The 15,426-nt window shown below is 45.7% G+C and overlaps 1 protein-coding gene across 1 annotated transcript in view; it reads right to left on the reverse strand.

Annotated features, from left to right (window-relative positions):
- Positions 1-15,426, reverse strand: part of FBXW4 (F-box and WD repeat domain containing 4) — an 85,820-nt gene that overhangs the window by 49,329 nt on the left and 21,065 nt on the right. The window contains exon 5 of the mRNA XM_052660648.1: positions 9,037-9,131. Coding sequence (XP_052516608.1) covers positions 9,037-9,131 — 95 coding nt within the window. The remainder of the gene's footprint in view (positions 1-9,036; positions 9,132-15,426) is intronic.

Here is a 15,426-nt window from a genome sequence, read left to right on the forward strand (position 1 = left end):
GATTAGCAGATATCCATTTCACACAACTGAGATCTTTCAGTATCAGTGTGAAGGAAGAGCAAAAATATTTGCTGGCTTGCTGAGGTATAAGTGCATCCTTCATTGTTATCCTATCTAGAAATTCAGCCCAGCAAAATTCAGAATCAGCACAGATCTTTTTGAATCATAGCATCTTTTTTACCTCTTCGGCCACACTGCATGTCAAGTGAGATCTTAGTTACCCAACCAGGGATTGAAACCCCACTCCCTGCACTGGAAGGAGGGGAGCCCTAACCACTGCACCACCAGGGAACTCCATGAATCATAGAATATTTATAGCCAGTTTTCCACATGAATACTGTCAACATATCTCACTGCTAGTGGTACACAGTTCTCTTCCTTGATGGTGTGAGGAAAATATTCCAGTTCTTAAGTTCCAGGCTCCTAACCCCCCAAAGTGGGCTCTAATAATGAAGTTCATTCTGATAATGAAACTCAAGAGGCTCACGGATGCTGGCAATGGTCATGGACAGCAGAATGCCTGTTCTTGGGTCTTGAGCCCACAAGCAAGGAGAGTCACGTGGGACTGTCCTGAACTCAGAGAGGGAAAGAAACACAACTGACTATGTGGACTGCCACCTGGAAGTCCCAGGGACCAGGACTCTGGTAGATGGAAAAGTGATGGGGAGAAGACATCTTTTCAAAAAATTTGCTTTAAAATGAAAGGAAAACAAGGAACTTAAGTCTTGACTCCAAATTTAAGTACTGAAATCTGCCCCAAATGGCCTGAGAGCCACCTATGAATAATTACAGGAGGATGGGGTAATCCTTCCACTTCTGACATGACCCCTCAATATACAAAAAACACATTATTAATCCAGCCACACTCCCATCATTCCCTTTTTCACTCAGACCCAGTGCAAAGCCCACTCCACCCCCTAGTCTACTTATAAGAGTGAGCTCCATCGGCTCAAAAAACTAAAAGCACAGATATTTCATGAAGATCCCTCTTTTGACTGACCTGAGTGTTGCAGCTAACAGGTGGGGAAATCTTAAATATACGAGTGTTATCATGACGAGACCACTGGAACGGATCACTGCTATAAGTCAGACAAGGGCTAGAAGTTTCCGCCCTACCATCAGGTTCCTCTTTAGCCTTGACAGATCAAACTCAAGCCGAAGCAGGCTACAGAGATCAGTTCAGTCTCCGAGCCAAAGGTCTTCACAGTGAGGGACCAAAGCTGCCCTGGCTGGGCCTCTGCCGGCCAGTGTCCCAGATTAATCACCACCAGGAGGGGCCTGGACACTAGGCTGCAATCTGAGCCCAGCAGCACCTGCACAAGGGTCACCCTGGCACCTCCCTCATCCCCTCAGGCAAGACTCCAGGGCATGAAGGTATCCACCTGCTGACTACACTACCTGGAACAGGCAGGCCAGACACTTAGCCATCTTCAACCCCACAGGTAAGTCACAGGCAGTTCAAGTTAGTGCAAGAAGGAAGAGAGATATACAGACTCAAGGAGTGAAGTTAAGGCTCCAAGAGAAAGAAAATTCTCAGCCTCTGAAGAGAAAGACTTCAATGCCCCTCTCACCACTATCTAGGGAGAATATTTAGCTCGAGACCAGTGGTGAGCAAACTAAGACCTCAGAGGTTATGAACTAATGAGATGCTTCATGTTTGGGGCACATTCTCATCATTTATAGACCAACAGGAGGGAGGGAGAACACAACAGGGATTTTTCAAAACACCCGCAAATGCTACCAATATGCCCATGTGAAGGAAACTTAGACATAAGTTAATTCACCCTGTGAGGGTGCAGGAGAGTTTCCTCTGAATGCCAAGACCTCACAGAACAGTTTCCTTAAAGGATCTAAATCAGGACACTATTTCAAACACATGTTCACATACAGCTAGTGACTACATGTGATGTGTGTACACATGTCTGTTCATGCTAGAGCATACTTTTCAGGACCAATGGACCATATTATATATTCTCCTCAGAAGGCAATTTGCTTTATATTGTTGCTTCTTAAGTCTACTGCGGTAGGAGAAAGTATTCTTGAGACTCAAAAAAAAAAAAAAAAAAATCAAAAGGAGGAAGAGAAGCCCAGAAGATCTGTATCTTAGAACGATCTGTCCCAGGCCCCAACTTGTGATATAAGGAGAGGCCACTCGGATGGATGCACCCTTTTCCACCTGCCTCATGCCCCAGGGAAGGAAGGGTGGGAGAGGTCCAAGTCAGATTGAAGTGTGTATCCCTTAAAAGAGCAGAGAAAAAGCACAGGTCAGATAAGAGGAGAAAGAGCTCCTACACAGCGCCTTCATTTGAAGAGAAACACCCACATCCTGACTGTTACACCTTGTACCTCCAGAGCTCCATCTCCAGGAATTCCCTTTGAACTCCCGCTGCAACCCAGAGTTAGGATAGAGCAGTGGCTACAATTACAACTTGCTTGCAAGGGGGTGGGGGTGGGGGAGAACTCTGCATTTGACGGGCCATGAAAGGTCCCTGCCTGTAAAACAGACTGGAAAACAAACCCTTAATTTAAATGTTAATGAAAGTGCTGTTGGGACATCAGAGGGTTCCCGGCTGCTCAGAGAACAGCAACACCAGCCCCAGGATTTATGGCTCCCCTTCCCCCTCCTGCCTCCCTCTCTGCCTCATCACCCACTGAAGTTTAAAGAGTAAAAAAAAAAAAAAAAACAACTAATTTTAACATTAACTCCGTGCTTCCACCTTGGGATGTGATTGCTAAATTATCTGTCGGCAGAACACTGATCAAAGGTGGAAAAACAGAGGCACATTGCACACATAACCCAGAAAAGTCAGCCGCAGCTACGGAAGGAAAATTGCCATCTTTCTTCCTGACGCAGGAAGGGCAGAAGCAATAGCGGTACAGGTAGGGACTGGAGCTGGAAGGCGCAGGCAGTAGCAGTGAAGGAAGACTCTGATCCCTCCCACGTGTTGTGCTCCCCATTTTAGACCTTCGCACACTGTCTTTGCTAAGTTTGACTGGTCTGTCTCTCCATCAGACCATGCCGTCTAGTTCACTGTTGTTTCCCCAGGGTCTAGCATGCTATAATGTTTAAGGAGTATCTGGAGAGAGAAAGAGAGATCAGGACAGGAGGAGAGAGACAGCGACAGACAGAGCAGAGAAAGAAAGAATGGAACACTGAGACTGAGGGATGGAAACGTATCTGTAGCAGGGGCACAGCATCCCACTTTCTGCAGCAGCCTCTGCTTCTAGTTGCAGTGTTTCATTTCAGCCAGTTCTTCACAACTGTGCCAACCTTCCTGGCCAGGGAAGGAGTAGCTCCCACAAACGGGGTCTGGGCCAGCCAGGGCTGGTTGGGTTGCTGGTCTCAGGCCAGCAGCTCAGCACATGAGTCTCTCTGTGCCCAATATGCCCTGGGTAGTGGCAGAAATCCAGGGTCATGAGGAAGTGAAACCCACCCCTGTGGCATTTCATCCATGCTACTGATGGATATGTCTGTCGGAGAGGCTTGGCTTAGCACAGGCAATGAACTCTAGGGTGGCGGGCACTGCCCTGAGATTCAGCAGGACCAGACTCCAATTCAGTTGTTTCCCTATGCTGGTCTCTTTCCAGTATTAGGTCATCTTAGGCTGGACCAGTGGGCCCACCAAGCGTCACAGAGAGTTCCCGTCTTTCTCCAGACACCCTGCTACCCCTTCCAGCCATGCCAGGCTCTGGCCTGTCCACACTGTCTTTGTGTCCCTGACATTCTCATGCAGGGCACACCTGTAGGAGACTCCCTCTAGTATGCTCTTCAGCCTGGCAAAGGGGGACCCTGAGCCCCTCCTTGCTGACAGTAGGTCCCCTTTCCTGAGCAAGGCCCTGACCCTGGGAAGGGGGAAGAGACAGATCTTGAAAGCTGTGGGCCAAACTATCAGGATGATCAGCTACAGTGTGAAACACAACAACGTCATCCATCAGTCTTTCTTCAGGTTATCAAGGTTAGGGATCCCCTTTGGGACCAGCTCTTTATCACCAACTAGCAAAAGCAAAACTCAGGGACACAACATTTACTTTTGATTTGTCTTTCGCTAAAATCACTGAGTGAGTTAGGAAGCCTAGGGCCAAAGGACTGTTGAACCCCTGGGAACCAAAAGAATCTAAACTGAAAGTTGGCTGCCTTTTTTTCCCAATCTTTCAAACCTCTCTGTCAGAGAAAACTCCAGATGCAATTACCTTTCACTAAAGAAGGGCGTATTTCAACAGGCTGGTAAATGTGTCTGCCACACACACAACACACAGTAAACCCTGTAGCCACTGGGAACAAACACCCACTCTCCACAGAAATCCACCCGCTTACCGAACAGTACACAGTGATGGCTTTCCTTCCAGACTCTCCCTCACCTCTGGGAGAAATGAAGCAAGAAGGGGCAGCTCCTCCATCAAAAGCCCCCAGAGGCCACAACTCACTTTACAAATTTGAATCGGTACATTTCATGCAGACTTGGACTAATCCCCCAAAAAACAAACAGGCCACCACAGCGAGCACAGTTACACAAAATTATATTGTATATTTAATAACACAGCTATGTCAAGCTTCTACGCCTATACCACTCATATGTTTCCCTAATGACAGAAACAAGAGAGAAGGGATTAAAACCCAAGTGTCCTGGGAAGCCTTCCTGACCACACGCACTCATATGATAGCAAGAGTTGTTCAGAAATGGGGAAAGGATTCTGCTGAGGATCTCTGTTTTCTTGGAGGGCAATAATAAATACGGTGCCTGCAGAGGAAGAAGGAGCTGTGGGCGCCTGTCTCTTCCACTCCTCGGCAAACAGGGTGATAGGGAACCAGACTCATTTCACCGCCAGGGTGCCTCCCAGCCAGCTTGCAAGGGCCCCTGCGCACTGAAGACCCATGTGCACTGGCACTCCTGGGGTGAGCGCTCACAGCTACTCAAGTGAGCTCAGCCTTGACTGCATACCTCCCCTTCCCCTCTCTATCGCAAGCTAGCCTCCAGAAATGGAATGTTCCCAGGTCCCCACTGAGCCTTTCAAGGGCCACAGCTACTGTGCAAGATTCTGGTGGGTGAAGGCCCTGCGGTGACCCAGAGGCCTGCTTCATGGCCCTCCCTGAGCACTACAGCAAGTGGCAATAGGCTGGAGACCGGAGCCTCTTCAGCCCTATCCCACACGCACCCTTCCCTGAGCCTCCATTTCTCCATCTGCCAGGAAGGGGATGCCCCTCTCTCTTCCTCAACTAAGACACACTAGTTTCAGGTGAATGTGAAAGCCATCACTGTGTACTGTTCGGCAAGCGGGTGGATTTCTGCGGAGAGTGGGTGTTTGTTCCCAGTGGCTACAGGGTTTACTGTGTGTTGCATGTGTGGCAGACACATTCACCACAGTCAAGCGATCATTGCAGTTGTGTCCCCATCTTTCCCCACCACTGAGTAAGACCCTTGGGAGAGTCACCCCACAGCAAGCTCCCTGTCCATAGGGCACACAGAGGAAAGGGAGTGAGGAAAAAAGTGATGGAAAATAGAAGGGATAAAATCAAGTCTTTAACAGTTATTCATTTCCCTACTCTGAGTATTTACTATATTCAGCTAGAAATAATCTTTTAATAGCAATATAATGCACTGCACATTTTAAAAACTCTGCTTTTCTGTGATACTCATGGAAAAGTGCTCAGAACTCCATGTGACCTCAGGAGGTATATCCTGAGACCAGCTGGGCCCCACAATTACACCCAGACACATGCCCTTCCACCTCCAGCATCTCACTTCTGTTCCATCTCAACCTGTCCTCTTTGCACTCATCACAGAGCTCCAGACTAGGCCTCCTCTACCGAAAGAGGGCTACATCTATAAGTCATATATCCTAAAAACAGAGTCATTAGTGTTGGTGCAAGAAGATGTTATTAGACATTGGTACAAGGAGGGCATGTAGGAAGAAGAGGGAAAGGTCTTTGCCTACCACCTTGAAACTTACTGGCTTTCCTTCTGTGTTTTTTGAGTACCTAAACATGGCTCTAAGCACATGACTGGTATTAAATATCATCCTCCAAGAGTGTTTACAAATCAAGAACTCAAGGTCAAGGAAGGAAGGAGACGTTGACATTTGGACACGGGACCGAATACCTGCTTTCTCTCAGTCATGAACACCTCAAATTAAGCCTAGGGCTTGAGGTTTCACGTTTCATGCTACAGGTTTCTAAGTACACACACAGGAAAAGAAGGCAGATAAGTCCCAGCATCAAAGATAAACACGATGAATAGCTCGGACAAGTTATTTTAAATAGAAGAAAGAGAATGAGATGTGCTGGGTCTCCCAAATGACCAGGTTCCTTCTCACTACACCAAGGAGCAGTGGGGGAATGAATCGTTGTCAGGCAGGTGAGGAGCACCTGCCCTGGAGGACGGCTGCTGCCCACCTGCTCCTCACTCAGGGTTCATGGCCACATCATATGAGTGACACTGACGACCACACTCAATAGGAAAGGTGGCCGGGAGGGGAACAGAAGGCAGCCATGGAGGGCAGGAACCCCACGGGGGGAAAAGGAGAGGAAAGAGACTCCTGCTAAGTCCTCACCTTAAGAAGACTGCAAAAGAGCAGTGTGACTCCATGAGGGCCAGGAGAAGCCCGAGGGAAGGGTGAGACACGAGAGCAGTCAAAGCCGCTAAACAAATGCTTTACCAGGCAGGAGATATTCTGGCTGACAAGACTCTAGCCCTTTAAGCTTTGTAGAGTATTTTCACATTCATTATTTCAGATCATCTTCACAATAACCTAGGATTATGAAAGAAATGGTATTCATATTTAACAGATGAGGAAACCATGGCTTCAAGCATTTACCCAAGGCCACTCTGCAAGCGGCAAAGCAGAATTCCAGATTCACAGAGCAGGCCCTCCACCTAGGAGGCAATGTCTTTCCAGACTGGGAAAATGGATGAGTTTACTGAAAGATTCAGATTCACTGACACAGTAAGAAGAAATGGATCTAATGCTAAGATGAAAAATCCCTATCCCAATATATTATGGAGGTAAGACAAAAAGCAGCAAAGAGAATACCAACATATACTCTGGTCATTTAGTACAACAACAATATCCCAAATGCAAACTACTTTTTAAAATAGTCCAAAACATTTGTGGACTTGGGGAAAAGTTCAACTCAATAGTGAGTGAAGGAATCATCCCAGGGCAAGAAAGCACACCAAGAAAACAAGATGTAAGGACACCAAGAAGACTCTTAAGGAGACTGTAGGAAAACATGAGACCTCAGTTTTCAAAGATGGGGCCTATCAAGGACTTGGCAGAGGGTCTGGCATAGAACACATGACTAATAAATGTTAGCTGCTGGTAGCAGTGGTGGTTATAGAGCAGAGCTAGTAATATTAAGAAGCTAGATCTTTCCTCAAATCCAGCTTCTAAGTTGTGGCCAAAAAAAAAAAAACAAAAACAAAACCCAAAGTCAGTTTATTGTGATCAAAACTGCTTAGTGACTAAGGCAGACTCTGTCCTCAACCTCTCTTATCAACATCATCTTCAACAGCTACCACGCTCTGTCCTGTTAACAGGTAGCCTAACACACTCCAGAGGAGGTGGCAGAAGTAGAGGAATATGAAGATGGGGATGCTGGGGAGCCTGTACATGTCTCTGGCCTATATCCACGTGCAAGAAGCACATGGGCCATCTCCAGCCTGAAGAGCATCCCTCCACCACCAATCATACCCCAGCCCACCCATCTACTGTAAGCCAGCATAAGTCCTCAGGTAAGCACCAAGATGAAGTCACCAGCCCACCTGTCACTTCCCGCCCTTATAAATATCCAGCCTACAGACACCCAAGCTTGGCTAACTGGCTTTAAAGGGGGCAGCGTTAGGAAGAAACTGAGGAGGGGCCAGAGCCCAACAGCTCCATTTTCCACCCTTGGCTCCCACACACTTAGGCCTCTCTACTCCCTGCTGCTCTTTCCTTCCCTTTTTCTGAGGACTGCTAGAATGATTTGTTCTGAACCGCGACAGGTTTATAGGTTAGCCGACACCTTCACTCTGTGGAATTTTAATTAACTTCTCTCATCGTCAATATGCTAAGGAACAGGGTCTCCATGCTCTGAGGTCAGCAATGTGTTTCAGGTCCTGCTATATCAGCCGTCAAATTGAAGAATTAATGACGTGGCTAATCGGCTCTAATTCTTTAGGAAGAAAAAAAATTTGAAAGAGAGCTGTGGAAGGGGCAGGAGGAGGGGTGCAGCCTCCTTGGGGTGAGAAGAAAAAGGCTGAAGGGGGCTGAGCAAAGAGGGGGACGAACTCTCCTAAAACAAGTGACTGACTTAAACCTGACGCTGGAGGGTATCAGCCCTACAGCTTTCCCATTGATCATTCGGTGGGGAGTGAAGGGTAAAGGAAGTGGGAGAAGACACCAGGTAAACACTCTGATAGAGCAGGTGCATAGAGGGTGTCTACGTATCCTGCTTGGGGAGAGGCTCTGCCTCGGTTTAAGAAAGCCTAGAAAGCAGAAGTCAGGATGCAAAGCTTACTTCAGTTCAGTTCAGTTCAGTCACTCAGTCGTGTCCGACTCTTTGCGACCCCAAGAATCGCAGCACACCAGGCCTCCCTGTCCATCACCAACTCCCGTTCACTGACTCACGTACATCGAGTCAGTGATGCCATCCAGCCATCTCATCCTCTGTTGCCCCCTTCTCCTCCTGCCCCCAATCCCTCCCAGCATCAGAGTCTTTTCCAATGAGTCAACTCTTGGCACGAGGTAGCCAAAGTACTGGAGTTTCAGCTTCAGCATCATTCCCTCCAAAGAAATCCCAGAGCTGATCTCCTTCAGAATGGACTTAGTCATGGGTAAAACTAGACAAACACCAGCCAGGCCAAAGGGTAGGATAAAGCCATCATCAAAATCGGCACTTCTGCTACAGTTGTCAATGAATCTACTCCATAAACATGACTTTGCACACAAGCCCAAGTGGACATGGGCCCCAAGCCTCTCCTGATGACGCCCACCTGCCTTGTAAAATAAAAGCATTATTTCACAGGACAAAACCATACCCCAAAACATCTCCCTTACCTGAGCAATGGGCTGATAGCAATGGACCAGACTCGGTCTTCAGTCTGGATGGTGTGTAAGCACTGCCCCAGCCGGCCTGAGGCCAAAGGCCATACCTGGAAACAGGAGAGGAGATGCTCTCGTTGGCGTTGCCTGGGATCAGGTGGGGGGGGGGGGGGGGGCTGGAAAGATGCACCAGGTGGAGTCCCTGTCCCAAGCAGGTGGGGGAATGGAGACTCTTTCTGTCCTGCACACACAGAGCTCTGGGGAGCACAGAGGGGCCTCTCCAGTTTCTGCCTTACCTACCACCTGGAGAGACGCCAACTCCTAATCCTAACCACCCTCTCACTTCCACCTGAGAACCCTTAAGCAGCAGCCAGTTCTATACTAGGGAATCAGTTTCACGTTCCTCAACTGGGATCTGACTGAGAAGCATTAGCAGGGGAGGCTCACCTCTCTCAGTAACCTCCCTGTGTTTGTGGGTTTTCCTTTTCCTATCTGTCACCAAGATTTTACTTTGGAGAGGTAGATAGATGGAAGAAGATCAAGGCCCAGTAAGAGAGGACAGAGACAGAATTAGAGTAGAATTAGAGAGACAGGAATAAAAGAGAAAGATCCAAGGGAAGGAAGAATGGAAGAAGAGGACTTCAAAGTGGGAAGGTGGTGTGTTGTTGTTTGTTTGTTGATAATACCCAGAATCCAGTGCTATTCATGTCAGCAGGGAATTTAGCACCTAGTGTCACCAAAAGTAGCAAAAAAGCTTAACTCTTTTAAGCTTCCATATCTCCTACAGGTTAAAAATATTGCTTGGAGCACATTATCTGGTCCCTATCAGTCAGGAATGTACATTAGCAGCCACTCTGGGCTTAACTCTAATCAACACTCACAGAGCCCTCTCAGTGGTCAGTGCATTTAGAAATCTCCCATTAAGCACAAGGCCCCCTCACCGCACCCAACCCTAGATGACACACACAGGGGACTAAGCCTCTAACCAAACAGAGAGGAAACCTCAGATGTACATGGCTGTCCCCAGACAGCAACCGAGGAGGGATCCTGAGGAGGCAGCCAGACGGATCAGTGACCTCTCAGGGTCCCCACGGTGCTATAAGGGGAACACATGGAAGTCAGTCAGGACCTTAGATGGAAGAACTCTCAGGAGACATTCCTTGAGTTTACGGGGTAGGTGATGGAGTGGGGGTGGTCCTGACTTCTTAGGATCACATATCTCTTCTCTAAAAAGGAGAAAGTGTTTCCTAGGTTTTGTGTGTCTATGATAGGGGGAGGAGGGTGTGAGTTACTTTTCCCAACATAGGGAAAAGAAAATAAATTTAATAAGAAGATACTGAATGAAGAAGGGCAGAAAACAAAGGTCAATAACACAACTTTTCCTGGAACGTCATGATTTTGGCTCATTCTTTTGGATCAGGTCACTTTGGTAGTAACTAAATGCATTTAATGTCCTCTTTCAGATCAGCTCAGCTTGGAAGAGAGAAGGAAATCAGCCCTGGGATTTCTTTGGAAGGAATGATGCTAAAGCTGAAACTCCAGTACTTTGGCCACCTCATGCGAAGAGTTGACTCATTGGAAAAGACTCTGATGCTGGGAGGGATTGGGGGCAGGAGGAGAAGGGGACGACAGAGGATGAGATGGCTGGATGGCATCACTGACTCAATGGACACGAGTTTGGGTGAACTTCGGGAGTTGGTGATGGACAGGGAGGCCTGGCATGCTGTGATTCATAGGGTCACAAAGAGTCGGACACAACTGAGGGACTGAACTGAACTGAACTGATGCAAACTACTGAGGAGACAGGTTCTTGTTGGGGTTGGGTGGGGAGACACTAAAGACTGTGATTACAAAATCTATGAGTATGGCTCAAGGCCAGAATTCACTAGAGTCCTTCACTGAACAGGCTGATGGATCCCACTGTGAAAAAACACAGAACAAAGTTCCTGGTTCCCAGGAGTGGCTCCAGCAGCATGCTGCAATTTCTCAAGCACAATCTAGGGAAAGTGGCCTCTTGACCTGCACCAGAAGCACACCATCCACCAAAACATGAGTATGCTGATCACATCTTAACCTTCAGTGGTCAAATCCAAACAGACTCATCCCTGGTGAAGATATAACTCAGTGGGTGTAGACATATAGACAGTCCTTTTATAAAACAACTGGCAATATGTATAAACACCCTTAAACTGACCAAAGCCTTGAACCTGGTAATTCTAATGCTGAGACTCTATCCTAGGAAAATTATCCTAAAATCAAGAAAAACCTAATGATAAAAATATTCCCTGCAGCTGCATTAGCAGGAAGAGCTCCTAAGGGCTTTAGAATTAGACAAATCTGGGTTTGAACCCTAGTTGCTACTTATGTATCTCTGATGTTAGGAATATTTTATAACTTCTTAGCTTCAGTTTCCTCGTGTATAAAATGGGAGGTAACGCCTATCTCTCGGAGAAGGCAATGGCACCCCACTCTAGTACTCTTGCCTGGAAAATCCCATGGATGGAGGAGCCTGGTAGGCTGCAGTCCATGGGGTGGCTGAGGGTCGGACAGGACTGAGCGACTTCACTTTGACTTTTCACTTTCATGCACTGGAGAAGGAAATGGCAACCCACTCCAGTGTTCTTGCCTGGAGAATCCCGGGGACGGCGGAGCCTGGTCACACGACTGAAGTGACTTAGCAGTAGTAGTAGTAGTAGTAACGCCTATCTCTTAGGGCTGCAGTGTGGAAAAGTGAAGCTAAGTGTAAAGCACCTGGCACAGAAGCACAGTATTTGGCAGGCATTAGGCATCAATAATGGTGGTTCTTATTACTATAGGAAAAGCTAGATATAAACATCCAACAGGAAAAATAATAACTAAATTATAAGTTCCATTGTGAAGCCATTAAAGATGACCAATAATTTATAACAATAATAGAAAACCTTAAAAAATAAAGTAGACACAGCAGGGTATACATAAGATACACTATGTGAAAGTCGCACAATCGTGCCCAGCTCTTTGCAACACCATGGACTATACAGTGCATAGAATTCTCCAGGCCAGAATACTGGAGTGGATAGCCTTTCCCGATTGAACCCAGGTCTCCTGCATCACAGGCCAACCCAGCTATCAGGGAAGGAGTGCAAAACAAACTACAATGAGATCTCACCTCACACCAGTCAGAATGGCCATCATCAAAAAATCTACAAACAATAAATGCTGGAGAGGGTGTGGAGAAAAGGGAACCCTCCTAAACTTTTGGTAAGAATGTAAATTGGTTCAGCTACTATGGAGAACAGTAGGGAGGTTTCATAAAAAAACTAAAAATGGAGCTATCATATGATCTACCAATACCACTGTGGCACAGATCCAGAGAAAACCATAATCTGAAGAGATATATGTACCCCAATGTTCACTGTACACTATTCACAATAGGCAACACATATCCACCGACAGAGGAAGGGATAAAGATGTGGTACATTCATACAATGGAATATTACTCAGTCATAATACAGAAAGAAATAATGCCATTTGCAGCAACTTGGATGGACCTGGAGACTGTCATACTAAGTGAAGTAAGTCAGACAGAAAAAAGACAAATATCATATGATAATACTTGTATGTATAATCTAAAAAATGGTACAAATGAACCTATTTACAAAACAGAAACAAGAGTCACAGACATAGAAAACAAACTAATGGTTACCAAGGGGGACGTGGTGGGGAGGATAAATTGAGAGACTGGGACTGACACATACACACTACTATATGAAAAACAGATAACTAATAAAGATCTGCTATATATATAGCACAGGGAACTCTACTCAATGCTTTGTAATGACCTATATGAGAACAGAATCTAAAAAAAGGGGGATATAAGTATATGTATAACTGATTCACTTTGCTGTACAGCAGAAACTAACATGACCCTGTAAATCAACTATACTCCAATAAAAATTAATTTTAAAAATAGATATATTATGACTATAATTATGTGGGGGAAAATTACAGTAAAGAATAAAATGAGAAAATGAATAAATGTAAAGGGCTTATTAGCACAGTGCCTGTACATTCTATGTTATTATAAAACAAAAAAAGCAAACCTATGCACTGAAAAATACCTAAAAGATAAAAAATAAAAATAAAAAAAACAGTTCAAATGTCCCCTCCTTCATAAAATCTCCCCTTCCAAGTCAGATGTGAACCCTCTGAACTCAAAACTCTCTGGCCGTTTCCCTAGAGCCTTACAGCTTCACTAACCTGGCCACTTCCAACCAGCTTCATAGCTAGTGCATGCAGTCTCAGTGCCCCTTAAAGAAAGACCATCTTCTTCCCCTTTGAAGCCTCACATAGAGTAGGCACTTATCAGAATGAAGAAAAAAGGGAGAAAACGAACAAATGATCAGTCCTGCCCCAGACCCAGCAGGAATGTAAGCTACCATTCTATCACATCTCAGGATGGAGCCAGTCTCACTAAAGTCAGTCCAGAGAGGCAATCCAAGCTAAGTCACAGTAATTCTGAAACTTGGGTCAGGGTCAGGGGTCTACAGATGTTTACAGATGAACATGAGTAAGTTCTTATGTAGGTTCAGGTTTTAGAAACCTGTAGAAGCAGCTGGAGAATTACAGATGTCACCAAAAAGAAATGGAGAGTCAGTTATAAAAGGCTAACTGTGGGTAACATGAAAATGGTCCAGGAAGATGAAGGTGGCTAAATGCAAAGACAACAATAGAAGGAGGGGGCAGAAGCAGCTACTGAAAGCCAGAAAAGATGAGCTGGCCTAGAGGTCACTGGGAACCCCCAAAATAGCTGACTAGCTTCCTGGAGTTGAACCAAGGGAAGAATTCTGTCACTGACTAAAAAGAAATCTTCAAAAGGAATAGAAATGTACTATAGTGACAATTTGAGAATTAGAGTACTGATTTTAATGCTTAAAAACTCTAAAACACTAAATAGTTGTACTTAAAACATGAAACTAACCCAATATTCCAAGTAAAATTGCTGTCAATCTTCAACTGTAACCAGTCTATACCATGAATTGCTACATATGGTCATAAAACTTAGTTGTACACTGCCCTGGGTGGCAGACTACAGAGAAACGGATGGACGAAACAGAGATCATTGAAGGTTTCCCAGAGAAACTTGAAGCCATGACGATACAATGCTAGAATGAGACAAGAATGTCTAGGTCACACATGTACAAAAGGTTTCCAAGAAAATTGTCTTCTGAGAAGTATAGCAAAATTAAGGCTAGTCTTTTTGCAAGGAATGGTACAAAGATGGTGACCAATCAGAAATGTGAAATAAGTATGGGGTGGAGGATTCGGATAAAAGAAATTCAGTTTCCATGTTGGTTTGAAAGATTTTCTGAATTTTTCTCAGGCTCCCTGTGCTGATGAGCACATTTCTCAGACAGAATACAAAGTATAAGAAAAAAATTAGAAAAGGGAGGAGAAACTTCCTTAAATAGAAAGGAACATATTTAGTCCTTTTTACATAAATTAGCAACATTTTTACATGAAGGTATAATCAGTAAAGAGAACATGGAGTCAGAAGTTAGTAAAGACTGCAACTTCTCTCTCTTGAGTCCTCTGCCCCATGTGTCTTAGAGCCCCATTAGCTGACATGGACAAGCATTTTGCTCCTGTTAGCAATGCGGAGTCTCCAGACGCTGGGAAACACACAAGCAAGAACCTATCAAGCTTCCTGCACCATCAACTGAATTGTCAGCAAAGTTCCCACAGCAGCCCCAAAGGACCAGGCATGTATGAGCCCTGGCAAGGGATGGACACAGAGATGGAGAAAGTTCTTCTCTGTCTCACATGTGGAAGCCTATTTAACCCAGACATGAAGGAGCTGAGTCCATAAAGCAGGGTCATGCTACTTATCAGTCTCATTCTGTTGGGCCTTGGCAGATGTCTGAGTTTCGACCAGGCAACTTGGCAATGACACAACAAACAATGCCCTCCTCTCATTGTCTTTCCACTGCTTACTAACCACATCACTCTCCAGAGAAGCAGTAAAAACACATTTTAATTATCAGCCCGATTCCTTATAAACAAGGTGGTAAAAAATTAACCTTCCCAAACACAGAGTGAGCAAAAGGTGGGAGATTTTAAAATAAAATATTGGGGTTAGAACTCAACCCACAAACTTGAGGAAACTCAGCTCAGGGAGGAAAAGCTGGCCAGGCCCTCTGTTTTTGAGTTCACGCCACATTTCAAGTGAGTGGCAAACTTCCCAGCCACTGTCCACTCCTTTCCCAGGCCAGCTGGCAGGGACACAGCCTGGCATGGCAAGCTGCATGCCAGAGGCACATAAGTGAGTTCTTTATTGTACCATTCCCCTGTTGCCCCAACTCAATGCCCTCCGCCAATCCTGAAACTCAAGCTCCTATCCACCCCCTCCCTCCCCACTCCCTATAG

Source organism: Budorcas taxicolor, chromosome 23 (genome assembly GCF_023091745.1).
Source record: "Budorcas taxicolor isolate Tak-1 chromosome 23, Takin1.1, whole genome shotgun sequence".
NCBI classification, from domain to species: Eukaryota; Metazoa; Chordata; class Mammalia; order Artiodactyla; family Bovidae; genus Budorcas; species Budorcas taxicolor.